At 34.2% G+C, this 16,980-nt stretch overlaps 2 protein-coding genes across 4 annotated transcripts; one reads left to right on the top strand and one right to left on the bottom strand.

Annotated features, from left to right (window-relative positions):
* Positions 1 to 1,572: 1,572 nt before the first annotated feature.
* Positions 1,573 to 7,515, bottom strand: LOC141705803 (protein MULTIPOLAR SPINDLE 1). Of its 3 annotated transcripts, XR_012568482.1 has the most exons (11): positions 7,269 to 7,515; positions 6,795 to 6,852; positions 6,529 to 6,675; positions 6,367 to 6,432; positions 5,683 to 5,774; positions 5,540 to 5,594; positions 4,792 to 4,905; positions 3,625 to 3,811; positions 2,718 to 2,788; positions 2,077 to 2,540; positions 1,573 to 1,974 (listed from the first exon to the last, which is right to left on the bottom strand). XR_012568482.1 is itself a non-coding variant. In XM_074508693.1 (10 exons), exons 1-10 carry the CDS (start codon positions 7,491 to 7,493, stop codon positions 2,356 to 2,358), a joined length of 1,200 nt encoding a protein of 399 aa, XP_074364794.1. In that variant the 5' UTR covers positions 7,494 to 7,515; the 3' UTR covers positions 1,573 to 2,355. The 3 variants fall into 3 exon arrangements, 2 of the variants coding, with proteins under 2 accessions (XP_074364794.1, XP_074364795.1); XM_074508693.1 differs by having other exon boundaries at positions 1,573 to 2,540; XM_074508694.1 differs by having other exon boundaries at positions 1,573 to 2,540; positions 6,397 to 6,432.
* A 962-nt stretch (positions 7,516 to 8,477) lies between these two features.
* On the top strand, positions 8,478 to 11,270 carry LOC141685238 (protein FAR1-RELATED SEQUENCE 5-like). The gene is made up of 4 exons (XM_074490353.1): positions 8,478 to 8,577; positions 9,322 to 9,421; positions 9,543 to 10,199; positions 10,316 to 11,270. Exons 1-4 carry the CDS (start codon positions 8,478 to 8,480, stop codon positions 11,268 to 11,270), a joined length of 1,812 nt encoding a protein of 603 aa, XP_074346454.1.
* Positions 11,271 to 16,980: the final 5,710 nt, after the last annotated feature.

The following is a 16,980-nucleotide window of genomic DNA, read 5'->3' as shown; positions in this document are numbered from 1 at the left end:
TTATAACGATACAAAACCCTATATCTTAACCTACAAGTTATCCATATTAGAATTTGATCCAAAGTTTAGACCCATTAGTCTAATTCAATTTTAAATCCTAGTCTTTTTCTAATTTTAATCCTTTTTATTCTATTATTCAATTATTAATCGAATTCTAAAAATTACGGGATATTACATACTACCCTCCTTAAAAAGAATTTGTTCCCCAAATTCACAACAATCCTAAAGTTCGTGACACATCCACCCCTTGATCTACCAAAGGTCAAACTATGGTCCACAAGATCGAATCCCAGGGAATGTACTAGTCCCATACCTATTACACTCCGAAGGACAGCCTGCTCTGATACCAACTGTAACATCCCATACTTTCGGACTATTAAATCTAAATCGAAACTAATACAAAATTCAATTTACTAATTCACAATTCAATTACAAGATTGACTATTATTACAAAAGCGTAGCTAAAAGCGGAAGTCCAAAAGTCAATATACTTCAATTCTAAGTCCTCGAACTCCAATGCTAACCAACTCGAATCTTAGACGAAACTTAAAATTGTAAGGGGTGAGCTACAAAGCTCAGCAAGTACAAATTGACTAACTATTTAACTAAAAACAATGGGTGTTTAAATAAAACGATTTTTCTCAAAACAATTATAATTTTGTAAAATATTTTCTAAAATAAATCAAACCCAAAGTTTTATATTTTAAAATTCAGAATTTAAAACAGAACAGAGAATATTTTATAACAGATCAGGACATAATAAAACAGAACGAAACGATAATTCTTATAAACACCACAGTCTTGATCTACGGCCACACTTTGCCAGTAGCCGGCATCTAATTCTTATTCTTATCATCATATACCACACTTTGCCAGTGGTCGGCATCTAAAGTTCAATATTTACGCGCCCTTAATAGGTATCTAAAATTGCACACTTGTGCGCCTAATAAGGGTATCTAAGGCTATTTCCGGAACTATAGCGTAAATTACGAACGGGTTCGAAAACGTAGGGACTGGGTTTCAAAAGATTCTCGTATCTTATTTTTTATACAGTTCGAAACAGAATTCTTATATCTTATACGAAATTCGAAAATCAGAGTATCAAAACTTTTCCGAAAATAAAAGTAAGTCAAAAAGTACTTACCTCAAAGCCTGATCAGATCTGAATTTACTCTTTTTGACCCCCTAAACGATGTTTTCTTGAAAAACACGAAAGTTGTAGAGAACGAAAAGATCTTTCCGAGAAGTCCAGAATTAACAAAATCTGACTTTCGATGAATTTTCTACAAATTTTACAAGACTGCTGATATTTATGGCTAAAAGTCCCACAAATTTTAATACAAAAAGCGAGGAAGATGGATATGATGTATTTATAACGATACAAAATCATATATCTTAACCTACAAGTTATTCATATTAGAATTTGATCTAAAGTTTAGGCCCATTAGTATAATTCAATTTTAAATCCTAGTCCTTTCTAATTTTAATCATTTTTATTCTATTATTCAATTATTAATCGAATTCTAAAAATTAAGGGATATTACAGATGGGGACGCGGGGTGCCACTGCCATCTATAAACTTGGAAAATACTAAATGCTCTCACTGTTTCGAGACAAGTTTATATTCCCACTTGTATAAAAGTTTGCATGTGTTTTATTATGGCACAGAGTGTGACTAAAGTACAGAGTGGAAATAGTTACGATTTCACCATTTCAGGAACTGTAAAATCGATTTGTTTAAGCATGTAATTAGATGAGGAGCCAATTTCAAAAAAGAGCAGTAATATGATGACAATAAACAATTAAATAGGAATGGAAATTGATCAGTGTACATTAAAGAAAATTAGAAAAGCACCTGGCCTCATCAACCAACCGCGTGGACTTGTTAGCTGTTGCTAATGCTGAAGAACCGAAATTTACTCCAGTACTCCCATGAAAATTGTAATAATTCTATCATCTTACCGGCCATGTCAACTTCACATCGAGGGATATCAGTGTAACCGAATGTAGGACCCAGAAGAAGTTACACTCAATCGAGAGTAATAAAAACAAAGCAGGAATATATGAATTTCGTACCAGATCAAATAGAATAAATGAACACGCAGTGACGCAGGTAGAGGCCAGTGCATCTAGAATAGCTTCTCAATAAGGTTCAGGGCCTTCAGCCTAGTTACCCTACATAAAACTCTAGAGAATCCTTACATTAACAAAAGCTTTGCCTCCGTGCATATGAATGCATAACCTATTCTTCTGCTTTAATTAGTTAAACATAACATTTTAGGTTGAGGAGAACTGTCAAGGAAAACTAGTTACACAGATGTACCCACATTGCAGCCAGAAAAGTAAACCAAATACTCAGTGTAACAGGTTATCAAGAACATGTCCATTTAGTTTCTGCAGCGAAGACACCTGACCAACTATTTTGGTCACTTCACCAATAACTCGATCCATGTACAAAATATAGAGTCCATTCCTGCTTTCCAAGAGATTTAATGTTTTTTGTGCTTGAAGAAGAGACGTCACCCACACTTCAAGCAGCCCTGGTATCACCATTCAAGTTATCATAATTGACTTATACTTGCAACTCACTTTCCAGATTAACAAAGATACTTCTCCAGTAACAGAGTACAATAAATTAATTTTTATCCTAGATTCTGTGAAATGTAAATGATAAATGCAAACCATTAAGATAATTAGAAAAGTTTTTAAATACTTACTTATGTCAAAATCATCAGCTCTTGACCAAGTCACTAAATAGCCTGATACCAAATATTCTATTAGCTCGATCCTACCATTCCACATAACCAATGTTAGAAAGATATTCCAACATCAAAATCTTTGTATTATGACATGCAGTCTATTACTTCATCCTAATATACTAGTCTCTTTTCAAAAAAAAAATTATCCCATAATAGTTGTCCATCTCCACATCCAATGCAAATTAATGGACAAATTTTCATATTTACCCTCTCGTTAACACAAATCTATTCAACTACATATAAAACTAATGCAATAAAGAAGGGTAAGACTTGAAACAATTCAATTAAGTTTACTTAATGCGTTACTTTTTCAAAAGAGACTAGTACAATGGGATGGAGGAAGTATATTATTGCACCTTACAAAAATATGAGGTGCCATGTGGAAATTATACTATTAGCATTACAAAAGCATACAAAATTAATCAGTATATTTAAGTGCAACAAACTGGGAGAATGAACCTATCAAAGTTGAAGTACAAGTTTCGCCTGGACCATCTGATGGTGCATCGACATTCCATGTTAATATTAAATGACTATCTTGCTTTCCCAATTACAAGGGATAGGGAGCACATAAGTGCTCCTTCATAAAATAATAGACGCTCTTGGATCTGTAACTTTAGAACTATAACTCTACTTTGTTTACAAGTTCTGACTAATCAGAGTGAAAATGGAAACAAAATGGTCTAAATAGGCATTAAAATTAAGAAATACTCTTAATTAATAGAAGCAAAGTGACTTGATGAAAGTAATACAGCATCACAATTCACACAATATATTTTCTTTTTAATATAGTAAAGCCTTTTAAAAATATATATGTGAAGAATGACCAAATATTAAACAAGCCAGTATGTCTAAGAGCACTTACATTATATACATGCATCTATGCATGCTCGGAAAGGCATCATTAAAAGGATCTATAAAAAGCAAGCTTTCTGCTAGCACGGAAATTCTCTGCGATATTGAAAAGATTACACGCTGCCCAATATAAGGCTCTGTTCCAAGCTTACAAATCAACTGTTGGATACGAAACTGTGCATCAGCATTAAGGTGCTCTGTTATAGAAAAAGAAACGGATATAAATCGATAAATAAGTAAATGAATAGATAGTAAGACTAAATATTTAAGTGCAAGAGATTAATCCAGACCTGGAAGGCACATTGTTTTATGCAGAGCAAGACCGCTACAAGTCTACAACAAAGCATTTTTAAAGTACACGGTAACCCCCCCCCCCTAATTATTGCGAGTGCATCATGACTTAACAGATACTTAATTACTCCTTTCCTCAAACATAGAAGTAACTAGCTCCAAATTAATCCTTGAATTTTTGCCTATATTATATGTGTCGTTCACAAGTAACTTCTTCTCGCTTTCCTAGTATTTATATTGACATTGTGAGTTAAGAGGGATACTGGTACACACCTATTTCTGAATGGACAATTTTATGTCTGAAAATCCCGGCTAAATTCACAGTTTTTGTAATTAAAGTCAAATAATTTCATAAACTCCTAATTCATTTTAATATTAATAAATCACTTGCTATATTGTGTGTAGTTGTTAAGTGACAATAATTTTATTTTCAATAGTAATGTAAGAACTAGTTAACTGAATTTGATCCACTGAAATAAAAAAGCTGTCATAACTCAGGTTTACTTCTGGTAACTATATGCCAATTGCAGTGTGGGGACTATGAGGGAACATTTAATTGAAGCGATGTTGAAGATCTGTTTCTACTCAACTCCTAACAAGTTTTTAACAATAGATACTCACAAAAAAATGCAAAGAAAATTTAAGAAGAAGAAAGTAGCGTCTGGAAAAGAAAATTCATCGTTAGGAAATGTTGTCGACCAATTCAATTTTTTAGAGCTGAAAAGATGTCTGTGTACATTTCTCTCTGCAACAAGACCCACACTAACACACAAAAGTTAGCAAAGCTATTTTGCACAACTACGTTCAACCATTAAATTTGATAATGATATATTGAAATAAGTTTATGAACATCTTATTATAGAATGATAATTATAAAACGATTTACCATCGTCTTGTATTGCAGCACACATTCTTTTCACCAGATGCATAATTAAGCTGTTGACAATTCCTTCAAGAGGCTCTACATTTTTCCCGATGGTTAAAAGATTCTTCACCGCTTCTGTAAAATAATATAATGAGGAAGTAAGACACATACCTAAAGACCGGTGCAACAAACTACTACAACTGCATACCCAGGTAAGCATAAATGACTATCATCAAAGATGGTAAAATGGTAACTTGCAACCTTTTATTGATTCAAGAAAAAGACAGATCAAATAATAGAGTATTATGTCATTACTGTTGTGACCCATAATCAATAACTACATAACCTCCGGCCTTTACATGAATTTAGCTTCATAATACAGAATATATGTTAATGTCTATCTTTTTCATATGCATATGCGATTATGTATATGTAAACCAATAAGCTCGCATGTATTATTATTGCGACAGAATGCTGGCGAGGGAAAGACAATTGGACTTGCTAAAGGATTGTTCATGCCTTTAAATAATGGGAAAATTTCCTGATGTTAGTCTTGTATTAAAAAATTTATCTTTGAGTATCTTATACGTACTTGTAGATCAGTAGTTTCATCCTCAGTTTCTCAGAATGCTAAAAGCAATGCTCTAATAAGATTCATGAGGATCTAGGAGTTGAAACTCATGATACTCAATGCAAGATACATGTTAGATATAAAATCCATAAACTGACGACTTCAGGTGACAATAAAAAATTGAAGATCGTAAGTTACCAAGAACAAAGTCTACAGCCTGGTGCAACCAGCTAAGATATCTTGTGTCGCCTATCTAAAAGAGAGTTCAATGCAAAAATATTTACACAAGCTTATTATGTCATTAACAGACCAAAACAAAAGTAAGACAATGACTCACTCACCTGGACAGAGGAAACAGTGTCACAAAGTTGTACTAGGAAATTAACGGAGGCACTGAGCTGCTCCAGTTCATTTTCGTCGCTACAGTCTGAAACTGTGAAGACAAAATCAAACATAAAGCTTCAAAGGCAGAGAACAAAAATGAAGAAATCTCATGTCTTTGGCTGCTTTTTTGACACATTGTAATAAATCTTCAAACTTAAAATTTAACAAAAACAAAAATAGACCATTGAGATGTTGAGTCCATATACCTAATAACCTCATTGCCAAACATAAAATTTTCAATAGCACATTCAATTAGTCCTTTTCGTATTACCATAGATTCACAACATTACAACAACTCCTGAGTAGCTTGTCTCAAGAATGAGAACTATTTGGTTCCTCTGAGAACTATTTTATTCTGCTATGCTATATCTTCTCTTGAGATGCATTGTTTTCTAAATGTAGACTTTCTTATATTACAGTAACAGAGAGTCTACTGCTTACTTAGTACCAAATAAGTTTTATCATCGGCACACAATAATTGAGTTGCACTAAGAAACTTTAGCAGATTAAGTAAAAACAAATAATTCTCTTAAGATTTGCACAATTGATTGATTCTCTTCCATATAAACAAAAATAAAAAAGTCATGCAACTCAAAGTGCTTGCAACCAATTTCCGTAGCAGACATAGGAATTTAATTTACCACGAAAACAATGATTATGTGCAGAATCACCTGTCTTCTTCGACTTCCTTCGTTCATTTATTCTTACTGTAAAATCAAATTGAGATAAACATCAGAAAATGAAGAACATAACATGTATTGAAATATATAAGCATTTAAAAAAGTTAAAAAATCGAAGTAAACCTTGTCTAAGAAATCGTCTGCGTAACACATCATTGAACCTCCACTGGGAGTTATCAGCAGAGTTCATAGGGCTCAAATTTTCCAAATTACCGAGAAAATAGCATTTGCAGGAAGCACTTTGCGGAAACAAATCGTTATGTAAACCATCTACGAAATCGCACATTTCACAATTCACATTACACAATTCAATTAAATAAATAGATTAATAAGTAGATATAATAGCGCATAAACAGTAACAAAAATGAAAATATAAAAGTAGATGACACCTTCAGCTTGCTTTAGATCCTCTTTCAGCTTGAGAATCATCTGTTTCCGCTCCTTCGCCTGTACAAACTAATTAATCAAATCGAGTCCGCTATTTTAAAAATATTTTGTGTGTAATTAATTTGAAATTAAAACGTTGATTTACTTTTGTAAGTATGTGCGTGTGTGTGTGCTAGAGAGAGAGGGAGAGAGGGAGGGAGGGAGGGAGGGAGAGAGAGAGATCAATTTTAGTAGTGTGTGTGTGTGAGAGAGATCAAGCTACTAGAGTGTGTGTGCGTGAGAGAGAGATCAATTTACTAGAGTGTGTTCTGCGTGAGAGAGAGAGATCAATTTACTATAGCGTGTTCTGCGTGAGAGAGAGATCAATTCAGTGGTGTGTGTGAGAGGTACTAATTTGTGTATGTGAGAGAGAGAGAGATCAATTTACAAGTGATCGTGTCTATGAAGGGAAGGAGAGAGAGAGAGAGAGAGGAGACCTTTCGTTTCCATTTGAGAGCATCGGAGTGAGGAGAAGAGGAAGTAGAAGGAAGAGGTTGAGGCGGCGGAGGAACAGGTTGTTTAGGGAGAAGATTAGATCGGTAAAGCGCCATTGCTATCGCTATTTTAAGAGACTCGCTCATCTTATTTGTTCCTGTACCTCCTTGCGTCGACGACGCCATTTTCTCTGTAGTGACCCTGTGTTTTGGCGGGACTTCACACATTGCTCCTTTGCTACTCCCGCTACTCAATATCTCATTTTTCACTATAAATACAAGTATGTTTATTGGGAATTAATCGGAGCCAACGTGGGTTGGGGGTAGCCAGCCAGCCAACCCACAACAATGAAACATTGTAGGAGGAAGCAATATTTCAATGCGGGTTTTGACTTCCGCAATGTTTCATTGCGGGATGTCGCCATGCACAGGAAACATTGCGCACTCCGCAATGTTTCATTGTTGGGTAGACTCCCAGTTTTTAATGTCCAAACTGCCCCTCTCTTTATCTTATTCTAATATTTAACTTATTTATATAAGTATAAAAATAATATTAATGTTCAACAGTAATTAATTTTTTAAAATATGTTAACATTAAATATAAGTAGTAGTAATATTTTAAAATATTATCGATTTTAATAATAAATTTATCAATTTTATTTTTTTCTGTACTTTTTCTTTAAATTATCGTATGAATAATTTTAAATAATTTTCTTTAAATAAGTTTAATAATATTAATTTTATACTTTTTAGTGAATTGAGTTATTTTAGTTTAAAAAATTTATCAACAGTCAAACTTATTTTTTGTGCAAAACTTATTTTATGTGCCAATATTTAATAAGAATTGACTGGTCACACACCGCAATGAAACAATGCGGCAGTGTGGACACCCCGCAATGCTTCATTGCGGCAATTTCAACAGTCAAATATTAATAAGAATTGACTGGTCAACAGAGCAGAAGCTTGACGGATACACCGCAATGAAACAATGCGGCAGTTTGGACACCCCGCAATGCTTCATTGCGGCTATTTCAACAGTCAAATGAATTTTTTCAGCAAAAATTTTTTTGTGCTAAATTTAATTTTGTGAATTTTAAAATTCAGATTTTCACCTATAAATAGTCCTGCCTCATCTCATTTTTTTTCAACATTCCCTTCTCTATTTTTATTCTACATTTTCTCTTCAACATTATCTTCTCTAATTTCCGAAAAATGGTTTTCTACTATGATTATGACAATAATAAGGTAATTATCGATGGTGTGGCTTATGACGGGCCCGAAGGAGAAGAAGACATGGCAATAGCTCTCCGCCGTATTCAAATGGCGCTTGAGCGCAAGAAAAAAAAAAGAAAATGAAGTTAAAGCGAAGGCGGAAAAGTCGAAGAAAAAGAAAGACGACGATAAGGGTGATAAAGGCGGTTCTTCCAACACCGTTAAAGTTTGATCATTCTCGTCGACATAAAATGTTATTATGTATTTTTTTTGAAAAAATATTTGAATGTACTTCATTTATGTTTGAATGAAATAAATTATTTAATGTTTTATTTTTCTTGTACTTGTCCAATTTATTTTATCAAGTTTAAATTTTAATAAACAAATATAATGCTAAAATTTGAAAATGTGAAAAACTAAAAAAATGAAAATTTATCGAATTTTCGTTATCTATAAAAAATATAAAAATGGACACTTTACCTCGATTCTTTCGAAATAGAAAAGGACACGCATGCTTCTAATTTCTCATGTCCACTAATAATCTCTCAATATCTAATTCTTTGTTTAGATAATTGCATGAGATAATTGATCCGACGTTGATATTATTATTAAGTTACTCTTATAAACATTTATATTTTCAAAATAACATTTAACATATTAAATGAAATATAATAAGTCTAGAAACTATTTTTTATAATTATTTTTGATTAATTTTCTAATTTTAAAGAAAATAACAAAAATAAACAACCCAACCGCAATATTTCATTGCGGTGGACACTTCCCCCCGCAATGAAACATTGCTGGGGTACGTTGTAAAGTTTTTTTAAACTGCAAATATTTACAGTTGTTGGCTTGGGGGTTTGTACAGTGCCGCAATGTTTCATTGCGGCCATCGCAATGAAACATTGCGGTCGTGCATTTAATGCACACACCTACCTTAAAATGTCTGTATTTTTGAAACATTGCTGTTTTTACTGCTTCTTAACATTCTGCTCAAATTTATTCTTCTGAAAAAAAAGGTTAGTATTCAATATTTATGGCTTCTTATTTATTTGATTATTCAAGTTCATCTAGTGATCATAACGATTTTAATTATGTTACCCCCCACACAAAAAAGAGGGTTTATCGTAAAATCTTTAATGATGATGAAGTATTAGATGTTGATAGTATTGAAGATAAAGTTAATGATCCGGGGAAGCGAAAAATACATAGTGATGATGATGTTGGTTTCGGTTGGAAGAATCACGATGTTCACGGTGATTCCGATGATAGTAATGATTTTTTTAATGGCGATGATGATGAAAAAATTAATGATGAAAATTTTATTGGAAATATGAATGATGTAGTTCCTTGTGTTGGTATGATATTTGATTCGTTGGATGAAGCGGAAAGTTTTTATCGAGGTTATGGTCGAAGTATAGGGTTCGAGGTAATTATTCGAAGTAGTCATAAGCATTCAATAAATGGTGGTATATCGTCACGTTTGTATATATGTCGAAAGGGTGGAAGATTGGGCCCAAAACCCTTGGAAGTTGAAGATAGGGCTAAAGGGAAACGACCTCGAGATGTTATTCCTCGAACTTGTTGTCGTGCTCGTATGTGTGTTGCTCACAAAGTAAGCTCAAACAAATGGGAAGTAACCAAGGTCAACCTAGAGCACAATCATGTTATGGTTACATCGAATAAGGTAAATTTCATGCAAAGATCACGCAACATAGATCCGTTTACCCGATCTTTGATTGAGTTATTCAACAAATCGGGTATCGAGACCCCGAAAGTGATGAATTTACTTAGTGAGACGTGTGGTGGTATTGAAAAAATTGGTTTTTCCACTCAAGACGTACGAAATGTAATAGTGACATTCAAAGACGGGTTTTTGATTCCGGTGATGCGGAGTGTGGATTGGTTTTGTTACGAGACTTGCAAAAACAATGTTATGGCAATTTTTTCTACCGAGTGGATGTGGATGAGGAGAATCGGGTTAGGGGTTTGGTGTGGGTTGATCCTCGTTCGCTTAACGCGTACAAGAATTTTGGAGATGTGGTGACTTTCGACTCGACATATCGGACTAATAGGTATGACATGCCTTTTATTCCAATTACGGGAGTGAATCACCACTACCAAAATATTTTGTTTGGATTTGCACTTATAAGGGACGAGAAAGAGATTACTTATAGATGGGTTTTGAAGACTTGGTTGGAAGCGGTCGATAACAAGCCACCTATTACCATTATTACGGATCAAGACATCGCTTTAAGTAATGCCATTTCCGAGGTTATGCCTAACACCAACCATACATATTGTACGTGGCATATTAGTAGCAAGTTTCCCGAGAAACTATCTACTTTGTATACTCAATACTCGGAGTTCAAGACGGATTTTAATGCATGTATCTACAAGTCATTGTCACCAACGGAATTTGAAGGTAGGTGGGAGGACTTGAAAGAGAAATATAATCTTGAAAATCACAATTGGCTAAATGATATGTATGCAATTAGACGGCAATGGGTTTTTGTTTTCACGAAACAACATTTTGCCACCGGTATGACTACCACCTCAAGGAGCGAGTCTATGAATTCATTTTTTGATGAGTATGTGAAAGCGTCGACCGGGTTGAAAGAATTCATTGAGAATTCACAAAAAGCTTTGGACTCACAATATTTACGGGATGTTCAAGCCGATTTTGACACCGAGTACAAGGAAAGGAGACTATTCTCTAACTCGTCAATGGAGATACATGCCTCCAAGATATACACAAAAGAGATGTTTAAGCGATTTCAAAAAGAGCTTTAAAAAAGTCAATCTTTTGTTGTGAAAAGCATGAAAGGTTGTGGAGATTATCTTTCAAAAATGTATTTGGTAGAAAAGTCCACCTTGCCGGAGATTAATAGAAGGAAATTTTTCTTGAAGGTTTCCATCGACGGGAGTTATTCTTGTACATGTAAAAAATTTGAACATTCCGGGATGATTTGTAGACACATGATCCGTTACCTTAACAAGAAACAAAAGACGATGATACCGCCAGATCTTGTAACAATGAGGTGGACAATAAACGGAAACAAAGTTGCGGGACCTCTACCGTGTACCCCTCGGATGTTTGGTAATGTTGTAGAATCTCAAACGGCAAGATATAGTGGATTGTGTAAAGCTTTCCAAGGTTTGTCCGTTGTTGGTAGTTGCTCCGTTCCGCGGTACAATTACTTGATGAGCGTGATCAAGAGAGAAAAGGAGTATGTGATTAAGTCTTTTCCGGGAGAAAAAAGAGAGAAAAAAATAAATGAGGACTATGAAAGTGATGAAGAAGATGATCCGTTATTAGATCCCCCAAGGTCACAAACAAAAGGACGTCCAAAAGCGGGTAGATTCAAAAGTGGTATCGAGACGTCAAGTTCAAATAAACAATTTCGAAAGTGCAGTTTTTGTGGGGCGAGGGAAGAAAGCCATGATAGAAGAAATTGTCCATCGAGATTAGTAGGAAAAAAAGGAAAAAAATGATTGTAATTTCATATCACGTACTTTGAAATATTAATGAATTTTAATTAAATATTTTCAATGTTGTTAATGTTAGTACTTGTTGCCATTATTAATAATCCCAAAAAAAGAAGTGACTCCAAAAAAAAATTTGAAAAAAAATTATTTTTGAAGATTTTTTTTTTTTCCAAAATTGGGCAGAAAGTTTTCTGTAAAACATTATATAAAAAATAAATCATTTGCAAGTGCAATGACCAATCTGCAAATTTATGCAAAACCCATATTACCCAGATTAATATTGAATATTAAATATTAAATATAATATTTAATATTATTATAAAATATTTTATAATATTTTTTAAATATTATATTTTTAATCAGAAATATTAAGAATAATATCTTATTAAATTAATATTTATGTAGTTAAAAAAGCATTGATAAATGAATTAACATAGGAAAAGGGTAAAAAGGGGAATGGAGTATGTGAGCCACTCCCGCAATGTTTCATTGCGCCCTCGCAATGAAACATAGCGGCAATAGCGGATCCTAGCCATTCATTTTTTACTTCAATGGTCCTGATTTGTTGGTTGGATAGGGTCCCTATCCAACTATGGTTGTGGATAGGGACCCATGTTTATTTATATCGTATTGTTTTTATAGGGTTCTTTTTTCAAAATTAGATTTCGAAATATGTATATACTGGCCTTTGTCAAAAATAAAATTAGCTTATTAACCTGTTTTACTTTAACGAGTTTATGTGTGTGTTTCAAATAGGAACATACAACCTAATTACCATAATTCCTTTTTTGCAAAAAAAGAAAAACAAGTGTAGATTACGATCTAAGAGCATCTCAAAGGGTATTATTTAAACTTGTTAGCTAAAATTTTGTTGTACCTGTAAAGATTTATATTACAGTGATATTAGTTATATTCATTAGTTATATCCAAAATATTATTTTATTTATAATTTTCAATATAAAATTAAAATTAATTTAAGCTATTTATATTCAATACAATTGAAAATAAAATATATATTTAAATCAAAAATAATTAGTAACAGTATTTTTATTTTTTTATATTTATGAAAATATTTTAAAGTAAATATTATAAAATAAAAAATTATTGCAATTATAAATATAATAACATATTTAAAAATGGAAAAAATAAAATTAACAAACATTACCTACATATAAATATAATTTTTAACTGAAGTATAATTTATTATAATATAATATTATGATTTTTATTTTTGGTTAATAATTAAATAATATTTAAAAATTACTTAAGGCAGTATGTTATTTGTTATAAAAAAATATTTATAAAAGAGAATATTGGGTAAGATTAGGTTAAGTGTTAGACCATATTTTAAGCATGAACTGAGGTGAGCTGACATGTATTGATTTAGATGATGGGAGTACATTCAATAAATGTAGCGTGCCATTTTCTCGTCATCTAAAAATATACCTAACAGGAGCTCCCGTTAGAATGATAATTTTTTTACATATTAAGTATATTAGACTGCCACATAGACATTATACCTAACAGGTGATCAGCATTTTCCTTTAAAATATTACAAACAATTTGGTTAAATGATAACAAAACTCTTGATCTTTATAATTATTATAATAGGCTACCACATTCCATTTGCATACACTCGACGCATGTGACTGTGTTGTCACTGTGAACAGATATTTGAATTCTTTATCCGTCGGGTTCATGATCATCCGTCGAATTCATTGTTGTTTATCCATCGGGTAGCAATCAGGCACTAGACTCCATTTCATTTATGCAGAATTACAAGACATCATCTATGTACAATTAATCAACCTATTTTGCATATCTAGTTAAAGTCAACATGACTTAAGTACTACTACAGATTCTAAACAATGTGTATGCAGAAACGTGCTACAGACTTATTGTTACATAAGCTACTCACTCGATGGATAATAAGTCATCATCCGTCGAGATTAAAATGAGTTATCCGTCGGGACTATAATCCTTATCCGTCGAGTTTTACATTTTCACTAAGTAAAATCTACCAAGGTGTTTTGTTCATGAAATCATCAAGTACACAACATATACACAACAATCTCCCCCAATTTATGTCTACTGGAATTGTAGCCATAAATTAAGAGATACTTGATGATAACAAAACACCCTAAAAATACAACTTTGAAAGTAGATAGATAAAACTATAAAGTGCTTCAATTAACAAAATGTACAAAGTTTAGCTCACAGTCATTTTCAAGGTGCTCCTCTAGCCTGAGCAGATTTATCTAGTTCCTTGAATGTCTGGATCTTTTTCCAAGCTTTCTGTTGTTTTCTTCAATCTGATTTTGGAGCTGCCTGTGAAATTCCAGTTCATCAGATTCTGAGAGATTTAGCTTTTCTTGCATTTCCAAGAGAGTCTCATTGCTAGAGATGCTCAATTGGTCTTCTAATCTGAAAAATCTTCTCACTCCTTTGTCATCCATGAACTCCATCAGCCAGTAGGGCCTTAGATGCACTCTTCTCCCTGTGCAAGGGATGATTAGAGTCTTTGGGAGTGCATCTTTAGCTCTAACACTCCTTAGTTCTTCAAACTTCTTCAGTTCAATCTTCTTGCAGTAACATTGAACCCAAAGTTCTTCTTGAAAGATGAATAAACCTTAATCAGTACAGCTTGACTTTCTTGAAGAATCCTATGAAGTGGCCACTGAATCTCCTTTCCTCCCTTGTACTTGAACACTAACCTTTCAGGTAGGTTTCTGTATCCATCAATTCCTCTCACTTCATCTAGTTCATCTAGATAGAGGTTTAGATCAGAAAACTCCTTGATGTCACACAAGTACATATAATCTCCTTTGTTGACTTTAGATTGAGTTTTGACTAGAGATTTGGATTTGAGAGGTGACAACTTCACTTTCTTGACTGTTCTTGACTTTGTTCTCTTTGGCTTGTTAAGGATTGGCAGATTAAAGTCAGGAATTGGTATGTTCTCCCATTCTATTGGCTCATCCTTAGGCGTAATAGGTTCACTATGAATGTTCCTGTAAGGATCCACCACCTTGATACCTTCAAATATCACGGAGGGTTTTGATGCTTGAGTTGTAGTTAGAAAGGATTCCTTGGGAAACTGATTCTCCAATTCCTTATCAACAATGTCAAGTTTCTTTTTGGTTCTTTTAGCCAATTCCTTGATTCTTGGAGACTTCTTCTGTTGTTCAACTTGCTTCTTTGGATCTTGAGATTCAATGATTTCAGATGGCTGAGCAGGAATTTGTTGTGATGAATTTACAGCATGTAGCTTGGCCAAGATAGCAATTTGCTCTTTCTTTTGTTTAGCCTTTTTAGCATCTAGAGCAGCTTGCTTCTTTTCCTGCTTCAATCTGGCCTTTTCTTCTCTCTTTGTTTCAGCAAATTGAGGGTGTCCAGCCACCACACAAATTTCTTTCCCATTCCTGAAAACTTTAGCAATTCCTCTTTTCAAAGCTGAATCAGCTGGATCTTTGTAGAAAGCAATTGACCTTGACAGAAACTTCTTTTCATCAGGCTTAGGTGTCTCATACACAATATCCAAAGGGTTCTTCAATGATAATTTTGGATAATTCACCCTTGGTTTCAGAATTATTTCATCCTTTGGAGATTTGATGCAGGATGACTGTCCCCTTTCCAGATAGTTCATGCTCATCTCATTCACATAAATTTGCTTGACTTGAGAGTGATGGATGGCTGACTTTACTGGCTCCTTGACTAGTCCAAACTTCTTTTGTATATCCTCATCAATCTTCTCCCAGTTGATTGGCTTCAACTGCTTCATTTCAGCTGCTCTAATGTTGGCTACTGCTGCATTTATCAGATCTATAGTGGTTTTGAAATAGTAATTGAAGGCACAATTACTTTACTGATTTGAATTTGAAGCCTCTCCCCCTCACTTGGTCCTTTCTCCCCCTTTTTGTTATCATCAAGTTGAGTAAAGGAGGGGGTTTGAGCAGCCACCAGTTTTTGAAATAAATCTGTCTGTTGGGCTTGATGAAGATGAATGGCTGTTAAAGATGCTTCCATGGCTGACATTCTTGTATCCAAAGCATCTATCTTGGTTGCAAGATCAGAATTTTTCCTTAATTGCCTCTTAATGTCAAGCATTGTGGCTTCTGGAAGCTTAGAATCCATCTTGTCTAAATTGGCCTTCTTCATCTCCTCAATATCACCCTTGATGGTGTTTACATCCCTAGCATCTTGGAAGCCTTGAATTTGTTGAAGTTGCAGTGAGGCTAGATGTGCCTGAAGGAGCTTCTTGGTGCTGGCATTTGTAGTGGTTTGAAGAGCAGTATTTGTCTGATTGATTAGTTGGATCAGGGTTGTCTTGAAGTAGTGCTCATCACAGTGCTTTAAAAATGCTCATGATGGAATACCTGATATTGAACTGGAACCTACTCTCCCCCCTATGTCCATTGCTTCATCTTCACTATCCCCACTTCCATCACCAAAGAAATCAGCCGAACCACCAGTCTCATAGTCCACATCACCAGCTGTAGAGGGCAAAGCTGTGATGGCATCCTTAGCTCTTAGCATAAACTGTGTGGTATGCACCAGATTGAGCATCCTTTCTGTATTGTCATTGCCCTGTTTAGCTAGAAGTTGATAAGCTGGAACAGGGTGAGTAAATGCCTCAGCATCAAGGGAGGTGGAATCTATAACAGATTTAGGTTGCTGAGATAGTCCCTCCCTGTCTGCATCTTGGACATTCATTGACTCACTAGCAATGACATCCATCCTTATAGCTCCAGTACCTGTATTTCTCTCGTTTTCTCTCTTTTGTTGCATCAGGGTCTCACCCTGGCTCCCCACCCTCACACCCTCACCTTCACCATCTAAGGTGGGACTCCTCTCACTTTCTTTTGCCAATCCTGAAGAAATGGATTGCATAATTTCACTCATTTCCTCTCCTTTTTCCTGGGAGCAACCCAGACTCTCACTCATAACACTCTTCTATCTCAATCCTAATAGTGACTGTACAACCACTAATTCTTCTGCACTTGAAATAAATGAA

The sequence above is a fragment of the Apium graveolens genome, chromosome 2 (assembly GCF_009905375.1).
Source record: "Apium graveolens cultivar Ventura chromosome 2, ASM990537v1, whole genome shotgun sequence".
Classification (NCBI taxonomy): domain Eukaryota; kingdom Viridiplantae; phylum Streptophyta; class Magnoliopsida; order Apiales; family Apiaceae; genus Apium; species Apium graveolens.
The sequence above is the reverse complement of the archived record's forward strand: the minus strand, read 5'-3'. Positions and strand labels throughout refer to the sequence as shown.

Excerpts from the sequence above, each read along its gene's own strand:
- LOC141705803 (XM_074508693.1), bottom strand. The coding sequence starts at position 7,493 with ATGTGTGAAGTCCCGCCAAAACACAGGGTCACTACAGAGAAAATGGCG. Across the intron at positions 6,676-6,794 it reads GGATCTAAAGCAAGCTGAAG|ATGGTTTACATAACGATTTG; the intron begins GTGTCATCTACT and ends GCGATTTCGTAG. Across the intron at positions 4,906-5,539 it reads GGCTGTAGACTTTGTTCTTG|AAGCGGTGAAGAATCTTTTA; the intron begins GTAACTTACGAT and ends ATTATTTTACAG.
- LOC141685238 (XM_074490353.1), top strand. The coding sequence starts at position 8,478 with ATGGTTTTCTACTATGATTATGACAATAATAAGGTAATTATCGATGGT. Across the intron at positions 8,578-9,321 it reads CATGGCAATAGCTCTCCGCC|TTGTTGGCTTGGGGGTTTGT; the intron begins GTATTCAAATGG and ends AAATATTTACAG. Across the intron at positions 9,422-9,542 it reads GCACACACCTACCTTAAAAT|TTCATCTAGTGATCATAACG; the intron begins GTCTGTATTTTT and ends TGATTATTCAAG.